This window comes from Loxodonta africana, chromosome 6, assembly GCF_030014295.1.
Source record: "Loxodonta africana isolate mLoxAfr1 chromosome 6, mLoxAfr1.hap2, whole genome shotgun sequence".
In the NCBI taxonomy this organism is placed as follows: domain Eukaryota; kingdom Metazoa; phylum Chordata; class Mammalia; order Proboscidea; family Elephantidae; genus Loxodonta; species Loxodonta africana.
In genome coordinates this window covers 30,406,660-30,432,040 of record NC_087347.1, presented here as the reverse complement: position 1 = coordinate 30,432,040, position 25,381 = coordinate 30,406,660, and the positions used below count along the sequence as shown (strand labels likewise).

General features: G+C 41.9%; 1 protein-coding gene across 1 annotated transcript in view; it reads right to left on the bottom strand.

Moving 5' to 3' along the window:
* Nucleotides 1–262: 262 nt before the first annotated feature.
* The window catches only part of MREG (melanoregulin), a 95,404-nt gene continuing 70,285 nt past the window's right edge, over nucleotides 263–25,381 (bottom strand). The window contains exon 5 of the mRNA XM_003406075.3: nucleotides 263–25,258. Within this exon, the coding sequence (XP_003406123.1) occupies nucleotides 25,121–25,258 (138 nt within the window). The 3' untranslated portion in view covers nucleotides 263–25,120. The remainder of the gene's footprint in view (nucleotides 25,259–25,381) is intronic.

The following is a 25,381-nucleotide window of genomic DNA, read 5'->3' as shown; positions in this document are numbered from 1 at the left end:
TCTAAATCAATCCAGAAAACCCCAGCTATTTTGAATTAAAGTTGAAATTATGAGAATGATTTATAAGCACAAATTATTTTTGGCTTTTAATTTATCTCTAACACATAGATATAATTTAGCTACACATTGCATTAAGAGAATCTTAATGGTTTGAAAAGTGTGCATTTCCTTCCCACCTTTTCTTAAGAGCAAATTCTTCAACTTTGATGGTGCCAAAACCTAAAATTAAATGGATCACTATTATTCATAAAAAGTTCTCCACTAATGTTTACATATTGGAGGAAGATGAGCAAGCGGGTGAGCAAGCAGATAGAGCTTTACTATCCAAAGTAGTGGCTTCTGCTAAATGTCCTGTAGAAGGTAGGTACTCGAGGGTCACCTTTCAGCCCCAAATCTGGAGCTTGATTTTTTTGTATGACTACTAATGGGACCCATGATCCCATGACTCACATACCGGACCACTTCACGTACATTGCTTTTCCATCTAACTATGTCTCCATCTTAGAAAAGCAAAGTTGTTGTTGTTGTTTGCCTATTTTTACTACTGAAATTCAAATGGCCTCCTTTGTTCTGAGCTATAAGGGCAACAAAAAAACAGTCAAAACTGACTTTTCAGGTGTTTTATTTTTCCCCCATCTTTATGAGAGTGCTCAGTGAAAGGAGATAAAGTGCGCTCTTAGAAAACCATTACCTTGTAGATTTCTTAGCATCTTCTTCTCATGGTGCTCCTTTCACTTAGAAAATCTTCTTTTCCCTCTCCACGTAAGCAAGCTCTCCTGACTCTCCAAGTCACATCAAGGACTGTTCTTATGATACTTTTTCTGCCTAATTGGGGTTGGAATACCTAGCAAAGAGCCACATCACGTGAGTGCTCAAAGAACTGTGGAAGGGTGAGACTGCGCTTGTCTGCCTTTCAAGATTTTCATGTACCCCCAGGATAGAGTTGATAGCAGAGGGTGAACAATATAACCCTTAGGTTTATACCTGGTCTAAAAGCTCAGTTGTAACTGTAATCTCTGAGGAAGTATGTCTATACACACCCTATGGCTACACCATTGCCTCCTCTTCACCCTTCCCCACTTGTTTTAAATGCTACCTACAAACATTTCACCTCGGCATGTTACAGTGTTTGGGCAGGGAGATAAAGGTCAGTTTCTTTTCTGAAACTAGAGGCTGGTGCTAGAAAGAAAATGTTACTATTAGACAATCAAATACATACAAGTGTAGGAAAAAATTGTAAGACTTTGAAATGGACCAATAAGATGACCAGGTATCTTCAGTGGAAAACTAGACACTGTCTAAGTTCACCCTTCCAGGTTGCTGGATTCTGTGGGTCCTCTGTGCCTTTCATTGGTTGACTTCCCAACCTCTCAGCTTCTAGCAAGAAGCCGTGGTTGCACAGTGGGTAAACGCTTAACTGTCAACTGAAAAGTTGGTGGTTCAAACCCACCCAAGTGCTCTGCGGAAGAAAGATGTGGTAGTCTGTTTCCGTAAAGATTATAGCCTTGGAAACCCTAAGAGACAGTTCTACCTGGTCACTGTGAGTCTGACCCGATGGCAATGTACAAATGAACATTGTTTCCTGAAAATACAATTGATTTCCACTGCCCTCCGCCAATGAGTTATGCATCTATTTGTAAATTAATCGTAGAATTATCTACTGGTTCTTTGAATTCTCCTTTGAACTAATGTAACATCTTGCTTGTTCTCTCATTTATTAGTGAGTTAAATAGAACTTTTAACACGTTCATTTTATACCTGAATGACATATGTGATTACACTCTATTTTAAAAATTATACTTTAACACATGGAATCCAGAGGATAGTCCACATTTGTTCTTTATTTTCCCCAACTGAGGGATCCATGGCATCCCCCTCAGGTGAGTACCAGGGAGCATCTCAGATCTCTACCTTTGTCCTCTTAACGCCCCACCCCTAAAATCTTCTCAGTCTTTTCAGCTACTTATTCCATCACAAGCTTTGAACCAGCCAGTTCCATCTCAAAGGAAGAGAGTAGAATATTCTGATTCGTCAGTTCCCTCACCATGAAAGAGCTAAAAGAAAAATAAACCTTTCTATTGCTAATATTGATGATCCATCAGACCAAAACTCCAGTGTGTTATATGAATTCCAGTTGTCAAAGATCCCTTCCCAGGAAGAGGGTGAGGAAGGGCCTAAAACTTCTCTATTGCCTTCCTTCTCTTACAAAAAATCCTTCTTCTGCAATTTGTCTTTCCCTTAATGAGGATGGTTTCTGTTAATCCACATTACTCTTTCATCCAGTCTCTTACATGACTCTCAACCAATTCAGTGTAATATTAATTGAGCATTTACTACAGAGCAGGTATTGTTCTATTTGCTGAGGACTCATAGACCTCAGAGAGTTCACGGTTTTGAAGGGATCCAGCCAACTAACCAGTTGCCGTGAGTCGACTCTGACTCATGGTGACCCGATGTGTGTCAGAGTAGAACTGTGCTCCATAGTGTTTCAATGCCTGATTTTCAGAAGTAGATTGCCAGGCCTTCCTTCCGAGAAGCCTCTGGGTAGATTCAAACTACCAACCTTTCAGGTATCAGCCAGTATATTAATCATTTGTATCATCAGAGACTTCTTGAGGGGATCACCTTTACATAAATGAACGATTTTGATGAATGTAGCCATGCAACACTTAGAACTGTGTATTTTCAGGATGATTGCCTTGAACTAGGTTTCTAGTCTGTGACTAATTAATGCAACTAAAGGCATGCTCCCTGGGTGGTGCAAATGGTAAAGTGCTTCACTACTAGCCAAAAGGTTGGTGGTTTGAACTCACACAGAGTTGCCTAGGAAGGCAGTCCCGGTGATCTGCTTCCAAAAGGTCCCAGCCTTGAAAACCCTACGGAGAAGTTCTACACAGCACAAGGTAGGGTCACCATGATTCGGAATCAACTCAATTACAATGACGACAACAACAAAGGCTCAATAGAGCACCAAGCCTAAACTCCTTGACTTCTTTGGCATTAAATTTGAATAAACCTAGCCATTTCCAGGCCAGAACCTGTCTGAACACAAAATAGTAGAGATCAGATATTTCAGACAGCTGGTTATCAAGTTACTACTCACAACCCAGAAAATATCAACACTTAGTTTGGCTTTCGAGATGACAGTTCACAAAACACAAGGTTATGAAAGCTATCTGGATGAGCATTTAAGTGATTGCTGTATGGAGACTCGACATTTAGGGGGCCAGTTCTGCTTGGGGGTGCCTTTCTAAAGTGAAACCTCCAAGAGGCTTCCAGAATTTGCCATGTTTTATGAGTAAGTGTTAAAGTATGTTCTAGACCTTCCTCCCTTTCCAACTGCTGAGGCTTCACTAGGCTTTTAAACTTTCTATTTCATTATAGTACAAACAACTCTCCAAGCAGGCCCCCTGCTTCTCCCCTCAGGCTAAACGGAATTATTCATACTCAAGGTCTAAAGAGGAACATCACCATGAAGGAAAAACAGACTAAGGAGTGAAAACAAATTAGCAATCCAAACAGCCCTCTCCCTGCCTGTCACAGGAAGGCCTTTGGTGTCCTCTCCCAGAGTTGAGGGGTTTTCTGAGAAGAAGATTAAAGGATACATTTTCAGGGCCCAGAGAACAGACACTCTGTGAAATGTATATTCACCTAAGGCAGCCAGGACAAGCTATGCATATGCAGATCCAGGGTGGGCCTCAAACCCTGCAGGAGTCTCCAAAGTCAGATCAGCCCAGCTTGGGTGTTTGGTATTCTGTACCCACTGGGTACAGGTCTAAAAGTACATTTCATATTTTCTCCATGCTTAGATAGAAAAAACAGGAAAGAAAGAGGGAAAATAAACCATTAAGCTATCTTTAAAATGTTGTGAAACCTTATTTTAAAGAAGTTACTCTCTACTGGGGTGATTTTGCGCTCCCCCCGCCCCCGCCCCCCGGATACATTGCCAATGTCTGAAGATATTTTTGATTGTCGAAAGTGGGAGCGGGAGGTGCTACTAGCATCTGGTGGGTAGAGGCCAGGGATGCTGCTAAATGTCTACAATGCCCAGGGCAGCCCCTCACAACAAAGAATTATCGAGTCCAAAATGTCAGTAGTGCTGAGGCAGAGAGACCCTGCTAACCAAACACATTGCCATCAAGTCAATTCCGACTCATGGCAACCCCTTATATTACAGAGTAGAACTGCTCCACAGGGCTTTCTTGGCTGTAATCTGTATGGAAGCAGATTGCCAGGGCTCTCTTCCATGGTGCCACTAGGTGGGTTCAAACCACCAACCTTCAGGTTAGTAGGCAAGCGCAAACCATTTGCACCACCCAGGGGCCTATATATAAATAGTATTTAAAAGGATAAATGAGCCTAGTTTCTTCATTCTCTCTTGTGCTCTCGCTCTCTCTCTCTCTCTCACACACACACATACAGCAGGTTCTATGGGTATGCAACCTGGCCCCAGGCTCAGGAAGGCCCCTGCACTTAACTCAGTGCTCTGCTGTTACCATCCTGAAATTCTTAATAATTGTGAACAATGGGTGCCACATTTTCATCTAGCCCTGATCCCTGAAAATTATGGCACTGATCCTGCATGCAAACGCATGTGCACATGAAAGAGATCCAGCTGTATACAGGACCAGAACCGTAGGTTCTCCTTTGCACTCCCAATTTACTTCATCATAGTATTGCATGTTCCTGCTGTTTTTGAAACCCCTTTTTGGAGTATGGCAGAAGGGAAGCTGGAAAATATACCCATCTCATGGATTTCAAAGTGCCTGCAGATTCCCTTCTTCCCTGTCAAACTGTCTACCAAATCCACACCATGCACCTAGTTGCAGGTGGTGGGTCATGTGATATAACCAGACATTTTCTCAAAGACCCTGGATGAAGCCGTGGAAGCTGCAGAGGGTGTTCCTTCCTGCAGGGGTGGTAGGGCTTTGCATTAATAACTTTTGCAGAGATGAAAAAAAGAAGCCAGGGCAAGAATCTTAATCCCTATAATCTAATATTATCAATTTTCACATCTCTCCTCTTCTCACAAGTCTTTTCTCATATGATGTTCTCCATTGCTGACAAACCTATGAACATCCTTAAGATGCCCTATTAAAAACCAGTAAGTTAGGAACCATCACTTTGCTTCTTTTTTTGTTGTTGTTAGGTGCCATCAAGTCAATTCTGACTCATAGGCTCAACAGAATGAAACACCACCCAGTCCTGTGCCATCCTCGTGAATGTCGTTATGTTTGAGCCCATTGTTGCACCCACTGTGTCAATCCATCTCATTAAGGGTCTTCCTCTTTACCAAGCATGGTGTCCTTCTCCAAGGACTGGTCACTCCCGATAACACGTCCAAATTTATTAACTAGTACCAGTTGCCATCAAGTTGATTCCAACTCATGGCGATCTCACGTGTGTCAGAGTAGAACTGTGTTCCATAGGGTTTTCAGTTGCTGATTTTTCAGAAGTAGCTTGCCAGGCTTTTCTTCCAAGGCACTTCCTGATAGACTTGAAACTCCAACCTTTAACATCAACTGTGTTTGTGCCACCCCGGGACTCCTTTAAATCTGTTCCCCAAGGTCAATAGGTAACAATTTATTGACCAAATGTATGACCCTATTAACAAACAGATCACAATCTTGCTCAGGTTTCCAAACGAATCCCTTAAAATCTCCTCTTCATAGAGATATATAGACTTCTCAATGCACCAGAAGGAACACATACGTGGATTATTCGGGATGACTTCATGAAAAAAATAAAAGCAACAACAAATTCCGCTTTGAAGACTATACAAGTATAAGCCACCACTTCTCTGTCAGTTTGTCATGCTGTGGTGGCTTGCGTGTTGCTGTGATGCTGGAAGTTATGCCACTAGTATTGCAAATGCCAGCAGGGTCACCCATACTCAAGGTCTAAAGAGGAACATCACCATGAAGATTTCAGTAGAACTTTCAGACTAAGACAGACTGGGAAGAAGCACTTACTAATAAAGATCAAAGACTTCAACCTTCAGTACGGATTACACCTTAACATAGAGTGAACAAAAAATCCTCCCAACTGGACCAATAAGCAACATCATGATGAACAGAGAAAATATTGAAGTTGTCAAGGATTTCAGTTTTACTCGGATCCAAAATCAATACCTATGGAAGCAGCAATCCAGAAATCAAACAATGTACTGCATTGGACATATGTGCTGGAAAACACCTCTTTAAAGGGTTAAAAAGCAAAGATGTCACTTTGAGGACTAAGGTGCACCTGACCCAAATCATGATATTTTCAATCACCTTCTATGCATGTGAAGGCTGGACAATGAATAAGAAAGACCAAAAAAGAATTGACGCCTTTGAATTACAGTGTTGACAAAGAATACTGAATATACCATGGACTTCCAGAGGAGTGAATAAATCTGTCTTGGAAGAAGTACAGCCAGAATACTCCTTAGAAGCAAGGATGGCGAGACTTCATCTCAGCTCCTTTGGACTTGTTATCAGTAGGGACCAGTCCCTGGAGAAGGACACCATGCTTGGTAAAGTAGAGCTCAGGTCAGTGAAAAACAGGATGACCCTCGATGAGACGGATTGACAGAGTGGCTGCAACAATGGGCTCAACATCTGAGGATGGTGCAGGGCTGGGCAGCGCTTCCTTCTGCTGTACACAGGGTCAGTATGAGTCGGAACCCACTGGACGGCGCCTAACAACAACAGGAGTATGAGAAGCCCAGCCTACAAGGTCCAAGTCCAGGCTCCCTTGGTGAGGCTATATATAAATGTGTCTCTGCTGCCACCTTCTGCTGGATCAGCCAGCACACAGGTCCACTTGCATCTCCACTGGGGCATCCCCTGCAGCACTTCAGAACTGTACTTCGACAAAGTAAATGGGCTTTGGAAAAATATTAAAGCACAAATCACAGTTGCTGCCACATTAGTAAACAGTTGAGAACATCAATAATCATTTCCAAGTTTGCAGGCGATTTGAATTAAAACCACACACACAGACACAGAGTAGGAGTGGACAGAGCAGTCTGTGAGCAGGCAGCCCTGACTGCACAGTGGGACGCCCCAGGGACCTGAGCAGGGATGAGGGAAAGGACAGGGAGGGAGCCGATAGGCTCTGATCTTGCAGCTTGCGTTCTTCAAGGGGTTTTGTTTGTTTGCTCCTCTATGGGGAAAAGGCCAAAGTTTTCAGTCCACGTTTCCAGATAAAATAGAAATACGGTCAGTGTCCCTTCTCAGGCGTCATTGGAGACACACTCAGTTCTCCTTTCTTTTTTGTGCATCACAATGGAGACCAGATTTGCAAAGGTGATAGTGATCATGTGTTACTGCTGAGTTACCAGAACTAGAACCGTACCTGACGTACGGTCTGAAGATATGTGTTAACAAAGGAATGGTAATAACCAGTTGCCACTGAGTTTTTTTACTGAGTTATCCAGTTCACGAGGGTCCCACGTGCGTCCGAGTGGAATTGTGCTCCAACGGGGCTTTCAGTGCCTGATTTTCCAGAAGTAGGTCACCAGGACTTCTTTCCAAGGCACCAACTTTCATTTATTGAGGATATTTTATGCCAAGTCCTTCAGAGTTCTTAGCTCACTTTATCTTTATAATAATCTACTAATCTACAAGGTCTGTATTATTATCCATGTGTTACTGATGAGGAAAGTGAGATTAAACAGGCTTGGTAAATGGCCACACTGGCCAGAGGGAAGAAAATTCATGCTAAATTAGCTGTACCTCACAGAGAGTTGACTACATAATAATAACAACCACCAGTTTTTGAAAAATTACCCTGTGCCAGGATGGTGCGGAGCGACCTCTTATTTACTCCTAAGAACAGCCCAAAAGGATCAATATTACTAGGTATTGACATTTTGTAGATGAGGATCAGAAAACATAAGCAATTTTCCCCAGTTAGGAACTGGAGAGCTGGTATAACAACCATGGGCTGCCTCGCTGACCTGATCTCCTCACCAGACATGCTGCCTCTCACGACACGTTCCACTGTATACCTTCCCCTGAGAAATCACCATGAGAGGGACAACAGTGTGAGACACTCCCACATGCAATGTCTACCAAGTGGCCATCTGTGAGGTGTCTCCTTACAAAATATTTAGCAGACAATACAGCAATTCAGAAGCCCTGGTGGCGTAGTGGTTAAGAGCTTGGCTGCCAAACAAAAAGTCGGCAGTTCGAATCCACTAGCTGCTCCTTGGAAACCCTGTGGGGCAGTTCTACTCTGTCCTATAGGGTCACTTACTATGAATCAGAATCGACTGGACAGCAATGGGTTTGGTTTGGGGTTTTATCACAGTTCAGACATACACACAGATCTGGCAGGAACCAAACATTTTTTAAGAAATAAAGAGGCTTACTTGTGTTTGAATATTTAGGAGTCCTGAGGTGGAGATGTTAGGATTCGGGTTGGTTTGTGTGCAGTGGAATGGAGTCTCCTGAACACAATGGCAAAGGTCAGGAGGAGGTCAGCTGTAGGTAGAAAGCGTGAAACCACGGGCAGCAACATGGCTCCTCCACTCAGCTGCCCATAAACACCTCATACTAGCATATTTAAACAAAACTCTTGGTTGTTCACACTTGTACACAAATTTTCATAGCGGCATTATTTACAACAGTCAAAAAGTAGAAACAACCTAAATGCCCATTAATTGTGGAATGAATAAACAAAATGTGGTATATCCACACAATGAAATATACATTCTTCTGGGAGATTTTATGCTATCCTGACCCCTCCTTGTCCCTGGGTGGTAGAAATGGTTTGTGCTCAACTACTAACCTAAAGGTTGAGGTTCCAACCCACCCAGCAGCACCACGGAAAAAAGGCCTGGCAATCTGCTTCTGTTAAGATTAAAGCCAAGAAAACCCTCTGTAGCAGTTCTACTCTGTAACACATGGGGTTGCCATGAGTCAGAATCAACTTAAAGGCAACGAGTTTGGATGTGGGGAATTTTTGTTCCCTCCTCAGGTACAAATAACTAGTGCCAGCAAAATTTTGAAGGCTTATTGGAAGGAGAGTCAGTGGTCAGTATTCCCAGGTTATTTTTGCAGGTGTAACACCTCCCTAACAGTCCCAGGCTTCAGGCCTGCCCGTGACATCTTCTTCAAACGTTATACATTGGAGCCTTCTGAAAAATCATTCATTTATTTGCTTGTTCATTCACTAAGAGGTTCTAGAAAGAGAAGTGAATGCTGAGGCCTGAAATGGAGCAAGAGCTTTCCAACTTTATTTGCAATTTTGTATTTGAGAGAAGCATCCCCTTTACCACTTGTCAACAGATCACGGAGAGTCTGAAACTGGTCTTAACTGGTCCATGTTTCTTTTATGCTTAGTTTACTAAAATGAAAGTAATAATAAACCCAAACCAGACTTGTTGCTGTAGATTGGATTCTGACTCATGGCAACCCCATGTGTTACAGAGTAGAACAGCTCCATAGGGTATTTTTTTTTTTGGCTGTAATCTTTACAGAAGCAGAAAGCCAGGCCTTTCTTCTGCATCACTGCTGGGTAGATTCAAATTTGCATTTCCACCCCAGACATAGTGAATCAGAATCTACATTTTAACAAGATCCCCAGGGGCTTCTTATACATAACAAATTTTGAGACTCACTACCCTACTAATGGTTCTCAGAACTGGTCCCTAACCAGAAGCATTGGCATCACCTGGGAACTTGTTAGAAATGCAAATTCTCAGCAGGGGTTCAAATTGGAACAAGCAAGTTCAAAGCCCTGATTCAAACCACCAACCTCTAGGTTAGTAGTCAAGCACATTTGTGCCGTAATAGGCCCTGATAAGTTTTGTAAAATGGCATCACAGAAGACGGCCTCAGTGAAGGGAGACCAGCTTTCTGTGGTTGGCTATGGCTGGAGATGAGAGGATGCCTGAAGGGATTAGGACTTTAACAAAAGTAAGGCCTGGTAGATAGTTTTGAAGATAGAAGCTGACTGGCTATAAAGAAGATGAGTTAGAAAAGCTTTGACTTAAAAATAGTCAAGTTCTGTGAATTTAGTGAGCTATTCAGAGAAATTCTTTTATAAAGACCTTGCCAGGGTGGAATACAAGCTGGGGAATACCTTGTCCCATCTTCCTCATTTGCAGTGTCCATGTGTGCCAGTTTACAGCTTCCAAGGGATTTCAAATATCTTCTGGTAGCTTTGTTTTCTTTAAGGGATAAAATGCCTAAATACACACACGTTTGTAATATATACACCCATTATAAAGCTAGCTAAGCCCTGGTGGCACACTGGTTAAGAATTTGGCTGCTAACCAAAAGGAAACCTTATGGGGCAGCTCTACTCTGTCCTGTACGGTTCTATACAGTCACTATGAGTTGGAATTGACTTGACGGCAATGGGTTTGGTTTATTTTGGTTTACAATGAAATTCTAACGATAAATTGTTCTCTCTTTAGAAGATTTCTGCAAATGTATTGTAAGAGCTTTTAAAAATGTGTATATAGGGCTGGTCTTCAAAAGCAAATATAGTTATTCAGATACACAGCTCTGGTAGGAATCAAACGTGTTGGAAATAAAGAGACTTGAGTTTGAAGCAGACTCTTACCATTAGCTGAACTAAACTGGGCCAGTGCTTAATCTCTATGACCCTCAATTTCACTGTCTAGAACACGGAGATGGTAAAACCTGCCTAAGAAGATTAAACAGATGATTATGTAAAATTTGGTAGCTTTTAAAGTGATCAGATAGGTACATGGGGTTCACTGTACTAGTCTATTTTTGTATTTAAATTTTTCCATAGTAAAAACTTAAAAAAAAAATTAAAATGACACCAACACCCTAGTCAACCAGTAAGTATGTACCTGATAATAATATTCAAATAAATGCCAAAGGCAAAAAACAACTTGGTATGTCACAGAAGTAGCCCTGAGAGTAACGTGAATCTTTCCTGGGACAGAACCTCGGTTACAAAAATGATTTTACTCACAAGCCTCTAGTACTGTGAGGTGACCACACCCATGCCCCTTCGACTTTTCATTTTCTGCCAGTTATCAAATGTTTTCTGGGAAATGACAACCTCTAAAATTATCAAAACAAAACCCCTAAATTAATCACAAAACGGGAGAAAAATAACAGAGATTTGCGCGTTGACTCGGGCTTTTTCTTAAATTTGCGTCTCCCGGTGGGGAGCTGGGAACCGCGATGCTGACAGACAACAGCGTGAGGCAACAGCGCCATCTAGCGGTCAACCAGAATCCTCCTACAAAGCTCCTTAACGCAGGTAGGCGAATCCATTTGTTAACGTAAGATGCAAATCAGTTACATTTCACCAACAGGTTGAAATAATCGAAACATGCTCACCTGAGGGTGGATGGTGCTGCTTCTACAGATGTTTCCAGTTCCAGAGATTGAACATTACAGAGGCTCGGAGCACACCTCTAGGTTAAGTAACTCGGCTTGTCCCACCCCCATCTCAACCTCTCCACTGACCCAAGCTCGATGACAGGCTAAAATGCCTTAAGAGTCCCTGGAGGAGAACCTTCACAATCATTTAACTGGCTTCTCTTTCAGTAAACGAAAGAGATCATGTCAATTTTTGGAAATAATCTTGATTTTGCGTTAACTTTTCCCCCCTGATTTCCTGAACAGTGACTTCCGGAGAAACTACAACCGCAGACCGTTCGCTTAGCAGCCGAACACTTTAAACACTGCACCACCAGGGCTCCTTCGTATTAATCTACTACATTCCGTAAATGAGGAGCTATTTTTGATCTATATATGCCAATGATTTTCAACCTTTTTTTTCTAGACTGGAACCCTACTAAAAAAACAAAACAAAAACCAAACCCTTTGCCGTCAAGTCGATTCCGACTCATAGTGACCCTATAGGACAGAGCAGAGCTGCCCCATAGGGTTTCCAAGGAGCAGCTGGTGGATTCAGACTGCCGACCTTGGTTAGCAGCCGTAGCTCTTAACCACTAGGCCACCAGGGTTCCCGGAACCCTACTAGGGAAAAAAAAACTATTATTTGAAATGATAATGTTACAAGGAATAGATAAAAATGGGGCTTCTCCATTTAAGCAGGGCTGAGGTAGAAGAAGTTCCTGAGGGATGCAAATGGTTAAGAGCTCACTACTGCCCAAAAGGCTGGCAGTTCACACCTACCCAGAAGTTCCTGGGAAGACAGGCCTGGCACTCTGCTTTGAAAAGGTCACAGCCAAGAAAACCCTAGGGAGCAGTTCTACTCTGTACACATGGGATCAACATCAGTTGGACTTGACCACCTGGCAACTATCAACAACAACAACAGAGGGGAAGAACTAGATGCCCATCCCACTCAGCCTTCCAGAACTCCCACCTTCTCTCTCCCCTCCTCACCTAGCTCCCCCTTGGCCACTTCTACCACACCATCTCTTCAGCCCCATCCCACCACTTGCTCCAAAGACTTTTTTGCAGAGCCTTACACCCTCCCAACACAAGCCTTTTAAATTTAGATCTGTTTTTGTAGGTGACAATTGACAGAAAGTTACCTGCAGACCTGGGCAAAGGATACAAGGTACTTTAATATAGGTAAAGATGTAACTTACCTAACACAGACAGCTACAAAGAGTAGGAGACCTGTAGCATTTTCCCAGCAAGAAAGACAAGCAACTTCCTTGCCTTCTATACCCATGAAGGTGCATCAGCCCTACCCTCCGCGTCCTGCTGATGGCACCATATCCTTGGATGGGGATGCCATTAGATCCTTTGCGAAACTCGTGTGGTCGTTCTTCTGGGAGGTTTTATGCCCTTCTGATCCCTCCCTAGGGTTTACCCAACGGTCTGCCCAAGGTTCAACTAACCAGAGTCAATGCCAGCAAAATGCTGATGGTATACGGGAACGTGTGGGGGTAGAGGCTGGGGTGCCGCTAAACATCGTGCAATCAGGAGACAACCTCCCACAACAAAGAATTGTCCCACCCCAAATGTCAATAGTGCCAAGCTGAGAAATCCTAAAATAACGTTTTGGAAGAAAATCTCACGGTAATTGCTCAGCATCAGCTAGCATTAAAAAGCTTTGAGTAAGAATGATAATGCATCTGTGATATAGAACTTACCAAGTATTCGTGTCTGTTTTGACCAAGTAAGAGACCAGGAGAAGTTTCCTTATTTTACTCTCTGATAAACCACACTAATGACATTTCAGCTATAAGGTATGGTTGTCAGTTTCTTCCCAGACTCTCTGGTAGTCATGAATGGCCTGGTGACCCAGTTCTGGCTAATGATATTCTGTGAATGGAACTCTTCTTTAAACTGATAGATGTAGCCGGCATGCCCTTTGCTACTTCCATCTTCTCCATCCCTGGATGTAGATGCTGTGCCTGGAGGTATATATAGAAGCCCTTTTGGAGCCAGGAGCATGAAAGTCACAAATTAAGAATGAGGAGCGAGATCTCATTACTACAGTTGAGCCACGAACCATCCATTCCCAGACTTCTTGTTGCATCGGACAAATAAGCCTCTTAAGTGCAGGGTTCTCTATTACTCACAGGTGAACCCAATCCTGACTATACCCATTAATCCCTCAGACAACCTCAGACATGCCTGAATCCTAGAGTAGACGCTGCATTGGGTCTTCCTCCAAATTTGCTCCATAGGTAACGTGCATTGGAATCTCCTAGAGTTGTTAGCTGACATGAAGGTGGCCTGTGACTCATGGTGACTTCATGTAACAGAACAAAACACTGCTCAGTCCTGCACCAGCCCCATGTTAGGTTGCAGATCAGACCTTTTGGTTGGCAGCCATAGATCTTAACCACTACACCACCAGGGTTTCCAGTCTCCTGGACTAGGGGGAGTTAAAAATGCAAATACCCTTAGCCAGGCGACCAAGGTTAACACCAAGAGCAGTAACTCATGCTGATAGCATGTATCCTTGGTATGATGTAAGCAGAATAGCACTTTACGTCTTCTTCCCCAAGACCAATAACCCCAATCTAATCAAGCAAAAAATATCAAAAAAATCCCATTTTGGTACATTTTAAAAAATACCTGACCAGCACTCCTCAAAGACAAGGTAAGTCTGAGAAACTGTCATAGACAAGAGAAGCCTGTTGTTGTTAGGTGCCTTTGGATTGGTTCCAACTCATAACAACCCCACATACAACAGAATGAAACACTGCCGGGTCCTGCACCATCTTCACAGTCCTTGTTATGCTTAAGCCCATTGTTGCAGCCTCTGTGTCAATCCATCGCATTGAAGGTCTTCCTCTTTTTGGCTGATCCTCTACCAAGTCTGATGTCCTTCTCCAGGGACTGATTCCTCCTGACAGCATGTCCAAAGTATGTAAGATGTAGTCTTGCCATCCTTGCTTCTAAGGAGCATTCTGGTTGTACTTCTTCCAAGACAGATTTGTTCTTTCTTTTGGCAGTCCGTGGTATATTCAATATTCTTCGCCAATGCCGTAATTCAAAGGCATCGATTCTTCTTCAGTCTTTCTTATTCATCATCCAGCTTTCACATGCATAATAGGCAACTGAAAACACATGGCTTTGGTCAGGAGCACCTTAGTCTTCAAAGTGACATCTTTGCTTTTCAACACTTTAAAGAGATCTTTTGCAGCAGATTTGCCCAATGCAAATTTCTTGACTGCTGCTTCTATGGGTTTTGATTGTAGATCCAAGTAAAATGAAATCCTTGACAACTTCAATCTTTTCTCCGGTTATCATGATGTTGCTCATTGGTCCAGTTGTGAGGATTTTTGTTTTCTTTATGTAGAGGTGCAATCCATACTGAAGGCTGTGGTCTTTGATCTTCATTAGTAAGTGCTTCAAGTCCTCTTCACTTTCAGCAAGCAAGGTTCTGTCATCTGCATAAAGCAGGTTATTAACGATTCTTCCTCCAATCCTGATGCCCCGTTCTTCTTCATATAGTCCAGCTTCTCAGATTATTTGCTCAGCATACAGATTGAATAGGTATGGTGAAAGAATACAACCCTGACACACACCTTTCCCGAGTTTAAACCACACAGTATCACCTTGTTCTGTCCAAACAACTGCCTCTTGATCTATGTACAGGTCCCTCATGAGCACAATTAACTGTTCTGGAATTCCCATTCTTCACAAAGTCATCCATGATTTGTTATGATCCACACAGTCAAATGCCTTTGCATAGCCAATAAAATACAGGTAAACATCCTTCTGGTGTTCTCTGCCTTCAGCCAGGATCCATCTGACATCAGTAATGATATCCCTGGTTCCGTGTCCTCTTCTGAATCCAGCTTGAACTTATGGCAGTTCCCTGTCAATAGACTGCTGCAGGCACTTTTGAATGATCTTCAGAGGAATCTAAGGAGACATAATGATTAAATGTGTTTTGGTATCCTGGATGGGATTCTGGGACAACCGACATCAGGTAAAAACTAAAGAAATATGAATAAACTATGGATTTTAGTTAATAATAATGTATCAGTTTTGGGTCATTAGATGTGACGACTGTACCACACTAATGTAGGATGTTAATAATTGGAGAAACTGGGCATGAGATATATGGGAATTTTCTGTATTAGCGTCACATTTTTTCTCTAAATATGAAACCATTCTAAAATAAAATATTTATTTAAAAAAACTGCATATTCCCAGGCCCCATGCTCGTCCTACAGGATCAGACTATCCCAGGTGGAATCCAGACACGTGGATTTCTAACAAGACCCCCAGGTTTCAAAACTACTAAAACCAGTTGCCATCAAGTTGATTCCGACTCATGGCAACACCTTGTGTGTCAGAGCGGAACCGTAAAAACTACTCGTTTAGGCTTCGCCTGGAACCCCTGCTATGCTTCAGAGGAAAGACCTTTCAGGCTACCTGCTCAGCTACCACAGAGAAAGACGTAGAAGCTTCAAAAGAGAGGGATGTTCAGACTATCTAAAAGCGAGCGCTGGGCTTCTAGAACAAAGCGAGCAGTTTCCTTGTTGTGTGTATTTCATTGACACCAGATGGCTTTGGATACAAATGGCATGTTCAATAATATGACCAAAAAATTAGGTTTGAACATTTGCAGTAATGATGCTAATAAGGTTAACTCCAGTAAAATATCTAGACTGCATTTTTGTATTTCTGTTGAGGTCGTTCATTAACAAGTGAAAAATTTGGTGATTTAATTTTTTCTTGTATTTTGCTCCCACTGCCACCATTATGTGTCTTAGAATAAAAGAGTAATAAAACCAAAATCTGTAAAGTTTTCCTAGTCCACACCACAGGATATTTAAAGATGCCTTTCAAATCCATTTTGCTTCTATTATAGATGTTGCCATGTGAGACAGTGAGAGACCCAAGGATAAAAGCTAACAACAGGTAGAGAAAAGAAAAGCCCCACGAAACAGTTGTTTTAAACAGGAAGCAGGTGTTGATGTTTATTTATACCTGGCTGCTGCATAGACTGACATTGTTAAAATTTCAAAGTAGGCGTTCTCTCAGTAGACAAGGGACAAAGGGAAAAATAGACAAGAAACAAAAGTGGTAAACAAGCCTATGGAATAATGTTTAACCTAACTAATAAACAGACTGTTGCCACTGAGTCGATTCCTACTTGACCCTATAGGACAGAGTAGAACTGCCCCACAGTGCTTCCAAGGAGCAGCTGATGGATTCAAACTGCCATACTTTTGGTTAGCAGACGCGCTCTTAACCTCTGTGCCGCTAATAAACAGACACGCAAATTGTATCCACAAGGAGGTACCTTTTTTTTCTTTGACAATTTTTTTTTTAACTGGCATATATTCCAATGATGATAAAGATATGGTATAACTCTATTCTCATAATCACTGCTAGGAAAAGCATAAATTGGTACAAGCCTTATGGAAAATGTTTGATGATGTATGTAAACAATGATGTAAACATTCACGCCCTTTGATTCTTTCATTCTATTGAGAAAGCAATGTGCATGAAGGTATTCACTGCAGGGAAAAATTGGAGCCATCTCTATATGTCCAAAAAGAGATAAAAGATTGGAAAATATGTTACATCTACTTAAGTATTATGCAACTTTATAAAAATGATGTTTTGGAGGCTACTTAGTAACATTAAAAATGTTTATGGTCTGTGAAATGTAGTAAACTGTTAGTTCATGTATATGTCTTTGGCTTACACAATGTTTCTGAAATTTTTAATTAGTAACCAACATGTTAAAATTGAAAGAATTTACATAAAACATCGTGTTGTTTGGCTCTTCTAGAATAATCAGAATAGTTGGCAAAACTGAGTTACTTTGTATGACAACAATCATTTGGAGCTAAGTAGTAACTGTTCTCTTTAGGGCAAGGAACACAGGACCCCTTCGACCCACAGTCCCAACCCAGTGGCCCTTGGAGGCACTGGAGTGTACGATCCCTATCCCAAATTTTAAAAATTAGGATATAAAACTGGATATACAATTTACAAATATACATACGAGAAAGAATAAAAAGAAAGCTGCCAAAATGCTATGAATGGTTGTGTGAGAATTCTAGTATCATAGCTGGTTTTTTTCTTTGTACTATTTAAAATTTTCTTCACGTCTTTTGTATTTAAAAATGGGCTGGAAATTGACCTAACCCAATGTGACCAGTCATTTGGTAAATACCAGTGATCGCCAGTGTCATGGATTGAATTATCTCCCCCCAAAAATGTGTGGTATCAACTTGGTTAGGCCATGATTCCCAGTATTGTGTGGTCGTCCTCCATTTTGTGATTGTAGTTTTATGTTAAGAGGATTAGGGTGGGATTGTAACACCACCCTTACCCAGCTCACAGCCCCAAGATCCAATGTAAACAGACTTTCCCTGGGGCGTGGCTTGCACCACCTTTTATCTCTCAAGAGATAAAAAGGAAAGGGAAACAAGCAGAGAGTTGGGGACCTCATACCACCAAGAAAGCACTACCAGGAGCAGAGCACGTCCTTTGGATCTGGGGTCCCTGAGCCTGAGAAGCTCCTCTACCATGGGAAGATTGAGGACAAGGTCCTTCTTCCAGAGACAACAGAGAGAGAAAGACTTCCCCTGGAGCTGACGCCTTGAATTTGGACTTTCAGCCTACTTTACCGTGAGGAAATAATTTTCTTTTTGTTAAAGCCATCCACTTGTGGGATTTCTGTTATGGCAGCACTAGATGACTAAGACAGCCAGCAATTAGAAGTGGAAGAAGACTAGATGTCTCCTTCTCCATAATCTTGCTTCCAGGTGATATGTTACAATGAAAGCAAGTTTAGCCCAAGCTGCTAAGCATAGAATTCGTATTAACAGGAATTTACACTATCAGTTCCTGTAATCCCAGACACTCCCCCCTTTCTGTCTTCAGGTACTACGATATTGAAGTGAATGTTCAGATGAGGCTTGAATGAAAGTTTTATTCTTAGGCAGACACAATAATATTCTGTTAACAGGATCAGACACCATACTGTCAGGTCAGGTGACTGAGTTCTCTATGAAGTTGTCTGACAAAGGACAAATGGGTGCCACCAGGCTCAACAGATTCTTAACGTCTTCTTCCTGCAAAGATGGTGAAACCAGTCTTTCTAGTTAACCACATATCTTTACTACCATCCATTTTGTAAATGGAGCCCTGCTGGGATAGTGGTTAAAAGCATGGCTGCAAACCAAAAGGGTGGCAGTTCGAATCCACCAGCTGCTCTTTGGAAACCCTATGGAGCAGTTCTACTCACTCGAAAACGACTCGATGGCAATGGGTTTATTTATTTTATAAATGGAAAATTATTCCTAACATCCCTATGCGACCTAATGAACCCTCTAGTGTAAATTTCTATAAAATGATTAAGTAACTATCTCTTGAAAGTAGATTCCAGATTAAGATATTTCAAGTGCTAATTACATGTCTCTAGGATATGTGATAAAGTTTACTTATACATATTTCACACTATTAAGAATTTATAGGGTAAATTTTATATAGAAGTCAAAGCTGTTGCTTCTTAAAAATGTAAGGCCCTGTCAGTCTATACTTTATCTAGCTATTATAAAACGTCAACTTCATCTTTGCATTCATTATACTGTTCTTTACAGATTCATTCTCATGAAATACTTATAAAATAGAACAGTAGCAAAATCAGATGAACCCCACTTAGCTACTAGGACTAAGTGATCAAAAGATGAGACTTAAGCTAAGACCTGGTTCCCATATTCAATTCTCCTCACCACAGTATTTTAAAACATACATTAAGGGATATGAAAATTGGTTTTCCAAGTGTCCATTTGCGGTGTGCCAAAAGTCAATATAGAAGACGACTCTGGAAGCCAATAATAACATTTGTTGAAATATTATAAATAGAAAGTTCAAGGTGACTGGCCATTTTCATTCTGTACATGGTAGTGGTTTAGAAAGTATGAGAGCACACTGCTTTCAATGCGACATGATCGAATTTAAACATATTTCTGATGATGTCAGTAATAGAAAGTGGTCTGAAGAAATGAACAAATACATTAATGCAATTGAAAGGAAACCAGGTTTGTGTCATGATCCCTCTCTGATCACTAGAAAGGAATCAGATAAACTAGTTTCTGCTGCTGTCAATGCAGTCTTCTTCCAGAAAGCACTGCACTTAAACAGCTAACTCCTAGGGAAGCTTACACCTAATACCTTAGCCAAAGAAAGGTAACTTTTATGATGGCCTTTAAAAACCATTTCACCACTTAGGTTAAATGAATTTACAGACAATAATACCTACCTATGATAAAAATCTTTTTAAATGTTCTAACTAATATCAAATAAATACATTAAATATGATCCACAATGAAATAATGCCTATTTCAACAAATAAATGTTCTGGCTGGCTTGTACTAAAAAAAAAGTAGAATTACTATGAATATAACAGCTACAAATGCAAACTCAAGTTAAAGATTAGTGACTCGGATACTGTCATAATTGTATTCCATGGGGAAAAGATTCTAAGACGGAGACTGGCATACAAGCCTACCAGCCACTCCTTAGAAACCTAATGGAGCAGTTCTACTCTGTCCCATAGGTGCATTCTGAAACAGAATCAACTCTATGGCCAACAGGTCTGGTTTGGGTTTTAGGGAAGCGTGAGGGAAGGCAAGGCTGAGAAAAGGAAAAGTTTTACTGAGATGTAGTCACAACAGAGGCCTCAGCTAATCCAATGCAGAGCTCTAGAGCTGTGTAACCCCTGCATCAACTAGTCAATAGATGCCCCCAGGCAGGGTGGGGACCTTGGGCAAGGCAACTCTAATCAGCTGATGGCCATTCCCAGAAGGACTCAGTTGACACCAATACTGCCCTCCCCTGAGAGAATGAGTATTTCAGTCCTGAAGAGGGCATATCTGAGCAGTGCACCGAGTCATCCGATGCAGTCTACCCCCTCTGCTGCTCAGATACACGTGCTTTGTATGGTAAGTTCTCGAAGAGGCTTCTCCAGGACTCTGGTGTATTTCTTTTCCTGAGGAAAATTGTATGAAGAAGGTTAATGAAACAGCCTACAGCCCCAATTCTGCAGATGTTCTCAAGGCCACAACTAATACGATTCCTCTCTTCCCCTACCCATTCTAGATTCCTCTCACCCTTGGCTAGCACCTCAGCTGGTTTAGGTGCCTTACATGGTGGGTGACCCTGACCCTCACGCCTGGTGGGGTCTGAGCTGCTGGTCACCATGCTCATCTTAGCACTTGCCCATTTACTGTCAAATTGGGCAGGGCAGCACCAAGAACTGCTCAAATGGATCACCTGGATGGCAAACATATCTTTCCCAGTCCCCCATTGTGTAATAGCAGCTCTGCCTCCTCCTGATACTCAGGGACATGTTTCCCTGCCAAGAATGTGACTCCTTTCCCTGCCCTCCCTTGGCATGCATAGCCACAAGTGACCAGACATAGCCTCCTTCCCTGCCACCACGGCCACTCCATTCATGTGCCCACCCTGCCAGCATCGGGGTGGCCAATGACAGCTGTTAACTGACATCAGCCAGTAGAATCATTCTGTCTTCTTGGTTCTGTAGTGTCTCCTCTGCAACATTCTCTGCTGGACATTCAAATGCCAGATCTTCATATGCCCCCCGCTCTCCCCAGAGACCATTCTACATGCTTTTCCCCAAATCACCTCGTACTTCATCTTCCAATGTTTCTCCTTTAGGGCCTCAAACCAAACAGCCAAGCTGTTCTCCACTGTCCATGAGTCCATAAGAGGATGAGCAGCTGCACCGCCCAAAGCTGTTTTCACCGGGAAGATTTCCTCTCACTGCTGTCAGGACCATCCCAGTGTGGGCTTTGGGACAGCTGTATCTATTTTTGTCTTGTAGCCTCATCCAAAGATGACACATTCATGAACCCAGCCCAACCTTTTTCCTCCTCAGCTATCATAAGGGATCCCCAAGCCTACCCTCACAGGCAGCCAAAGATATGAGCTGAGAGATACCAGTTTAAAAGTAGTAGATAGATGGCTTGGGGCTCTGAGCCACCTGCTTGTGCAACATACCTGTGTCCTCTGGCCCTGCTCTTGCTTGATCCCAGATAATAACTTCCATCTTAAAATGGATTGCTGCCAAATTCCAAATAATTCATGTAAATACTCTGCCCCCAAGGGAGTGGAGCATAGTTGCCCACCCCCTTAAGAGTGGGTTAGGTATAGTGGCTTCCTTCCAAATAGTACAGTAGGGAAAGGAGTCCGGGAGAACAACTTTACAGTGGAGAAACCTGGCAAACACTACTTTGTTCAGGTGATCAAGGTTAACATTATTAATGACAAATAACGTTCGATAGCATATACCCTTGATAGGATGAGAGTGACATTGTATCTGTGGTCTTCCTCCCAAAATAACCCCAATCTAATCATAAAAAAAATCAGTCAAAACCCAATTGAGGGACATTCCACAAAATATCTGGCCAGTATTCCTTAACACTGCCAAACCCGTTGCCATCAAGTCGATTCTGACTCATCGACCCTGTCAGACAGAGTAGAACTGCCCCATAGTTTCCAAGGAGTGCTTGGTGAATTCAAACTCCTGACATTTTGGTTAGCAGCCATAGCTCTTAACCACTATGCCATCAGGGTTTCAAAAAAATCCCAGTAGCAAGCCAAAAGTTGTTTGTTCAATGATATATAATTCTTCCCCTGAAAACAGCATGGCTTTGCTCCAGAACCCTAGGTGTCTAGGTTATCATTCTCCTACTGGGCTACCCATAAATTCCATGTGGCATCTTTTCTCACCACCAAGACTTTCAATACCACTGGGTCTGCAGGGTCCTATGACCCAAATGGCAGTCCTCTTGGCCATAGCTTGGACCAGCTTTGGAACAGTTTTCTACTTCGGAGCTGGCAGTGTTTCATGTCATAGTTAGGTGGGATAAAGCAGTATTTCCAGGACAGGAACATGCTTCCTCCAGAACAGGAACAAGCCTACCAGACATCGTGCTGCCTTCTTAGAGGTGGGAGGGGCAGATGCAATGATTCACCTTTACTTTGAGGGGACATTCCAGCATCCCCACTGCTGTCAGTGAGCCCACTTCTGTATCAGCATCTGACCTGCAGAGCTACTGCTGAGCTTCTCAATGATGTTGGTGCATCCTCACCAATGCATTCCTTATCCTCTGTGCCTTCCTGTGTGCCCCGTTAAAGAAAACATACATAATTGTTCTGTGTAATGTTGTTGTTACTAGGTGCTGTTGAGTCAGTTCCAATTCATAATGACCCTATGTACAATAGAACAAAACACTGCCCAGTCCTGGGCCATCCTCACAATCATTGCTGTCCACCCATTCTTGCAACCACTGTGTTAATCCAGCTCGTTGAGGGTCTTCCTGTTTTTCACTGACCCTCTACTTTACCAAGCATGATGTCCTTCTCCAGGGACTGCTCCCTCCTGATAACATGTCCAAAGTAAGCCAGATGAAGTCTTGATATCCTTGCTTCTAAGAAGCAGTCTGGCTATACTTCTTCCCAGACAGATTTGTTCATTCTTCTTGCATTCCATGGTATATTCAATATTTTGTACAATAATATCTACGAAATATGAAATCAGGTGTTTGCTGATTACAATTTTTTTTCCTGGTATACATTAAAAGTTTAATAGAAAACTTCTGCCCATATAACAGCTGAAATCAGCCTGCATACACCAATGAACCTTGAACAGTAGTCAACAGGGAGACATTTACCCAGCAGGAAAACCTCCAACCTCTCACACATCTGTGGCTACGACTTCTGAAGGAGTTACTTCAGTCATCCTCAAGTCTCCCTCATACGCTGAAGTGTCCACATGGAGGACTGAACTTTACCACAGATCTGCCCTTGACTGGTTTTAGAATGAGGCAAGGTCCTTAAACCCATCTCCATCTAGGCTTCTCTGCCCTTTAATTTAAAGGAATTAAGGAAAGGATCATCTGTTCTTTCTTACTTCTCAGAAATACAACACATATACATCCAACTGAAAAGTAAATACAGAAAGTTTTTAATTTCTTGGGAGAAAAATTTCCTGGGAAATTCTCTGCTTTTATAATCATAAAGGCAATCTTATTCTTGTTCACTCATTACCAAAAAGAAAGACTATGGTAACGCTTTATTCTCCGTAGCTGCAAACAATCTCATCTATTTCGACACAAAAAAGGCAGAAAGGCAAAACACAAGTACTTAGTACAAAGATTACAACAATACAACTTTCAAAGATTTTTTGTTTTGTTGTGTGTTTTTTGTTTGTTTCACTGTTTATGTATTTATCTTGCAAAAGTCTACAGAAGTGTGGAAAAAATCTGCAGGCTAATTTGAAACATGAGTGAGGAATTAAGAGCTAAATATAAAAAATAAAACTTTTAATTTACTTACTAAACTAGGAAGAATTTTCCTGAAACATGTCAGTTCAATTGGCCTACAGTGCCTAAATAAATGGAGAACGTGTATGTCTTCTAACGAATATTTGAAACTTTTTTTTTTCTTTTAACACTACCAAAAGAGCTAGCCGGGATACGGAAATTCCCGAGTCACAATCTCCTGAACAGACTAAATACAGGTCACTTTTTAAACCTGAAGTCTGCAATGCAAAATCCGTAAAATAATGGAGTCATTCTTCACAGTAATCTACTGATGAATCCTGTATGTCCTTGAAGTCTTTTCAATAAAAGGAACCCTGATACCCTGACAACCTTCTTGCTTAAGATGCAAGTAACTTTTAAAGCTGGACTTCTCAGGCTGTGTATAGAAGCAAGCTGCATTTGCAACACGGCTCCATTTTGGAGTCTTCCGGTAAGTGAAGAGAGTCCAGCCTGACCTTCTTCAGTGCAGCACTGCCTGCATAGCTGCAAGCCTGCAGGAAAGACCCCGGGGGCTGGTGCAACTCTCAGCCAATAAGCTAGAAACAGATTAATGGAAGAAAAGTAAGTGGTGGCCAGGTGTTTCAATTTACAGATGATATCCCAGATAAAATGTTAAGGGCTTTTGGACTGGTAATGAACAAACAATATGCAAAAAAGGGGTAACCTGGTATCAATAATGTGAGAATTTAAGATGCGTGTGCCACAAATGAAGGCAGAACTTTTACAGGTGGCTGCAGAATGTTTGGTTTGGAGTTATTCTACTTGGAACTCACTTCTGAGCAGCGCCCCTAGACATCTCTATTATCTGGTACACCTATACTTCTCAATAATCCTAACTGATACTCAACATGATGTCAATGACACCCTCCAAGGGTCTGCAGTTCTTCCAAATCAAAGAAAGGTACACTATGCCTAGTATTATTTTGGTGTTGACCTACATTGCGTGATCATTATTTAGAAATTGGGAATCCATGTTTGAGCTCTATGAGAGCTCTATTAATTATATTGTTTCATTAACTAGAACATCCCATTATTCCAAGAGGATTAATGATAGGAGGTTATTGTATAGCCAAACCCAAACTGGGGCAGTAGGTTCTTCTTGGGATCTAAGCACCCATGATGAAATATCCCATTGACCAACTCTTTCACTCTCTTGCTGAGTGCCAGATCACCAGGGTATTTCAACACAATCTGAGCATTTCATAGAGTAAGGTCCTTATGAAGTCCAGATATTCAGATCCTTAGATTTTTGCAGGATTCAGAATCCTTCATTTTTCACTCAGCAAGTCTTCTACTTGCTCACTCTCTTCCACATGCAATTGTCCAACTGTGGTTGGCAACTGAGTCCCAGTGGAAGGATCCCAATTCTACCTCTTAGTCTTTCCTTTAGGGACTTGGAAATGGAAAGTAGTGCAGTTCTTTCTGGCCATCTGCCATGCATGGGACGACTCCATGCTTCTTGGGGTAAGTTCGACTGGCAATTTTAAAGAATTCTTCTGCAGCATCAAGAGCAATGAGACGGTCCTACCCAAAAAAGAAAGAAAGAAAATTACATATATACATCGCCAAGATGGGAACTAAGCTAAGATTTGCCATGTCGATGGGAAAACCAATCTAACAACAACAAAACCCACCCGAGAAATAATA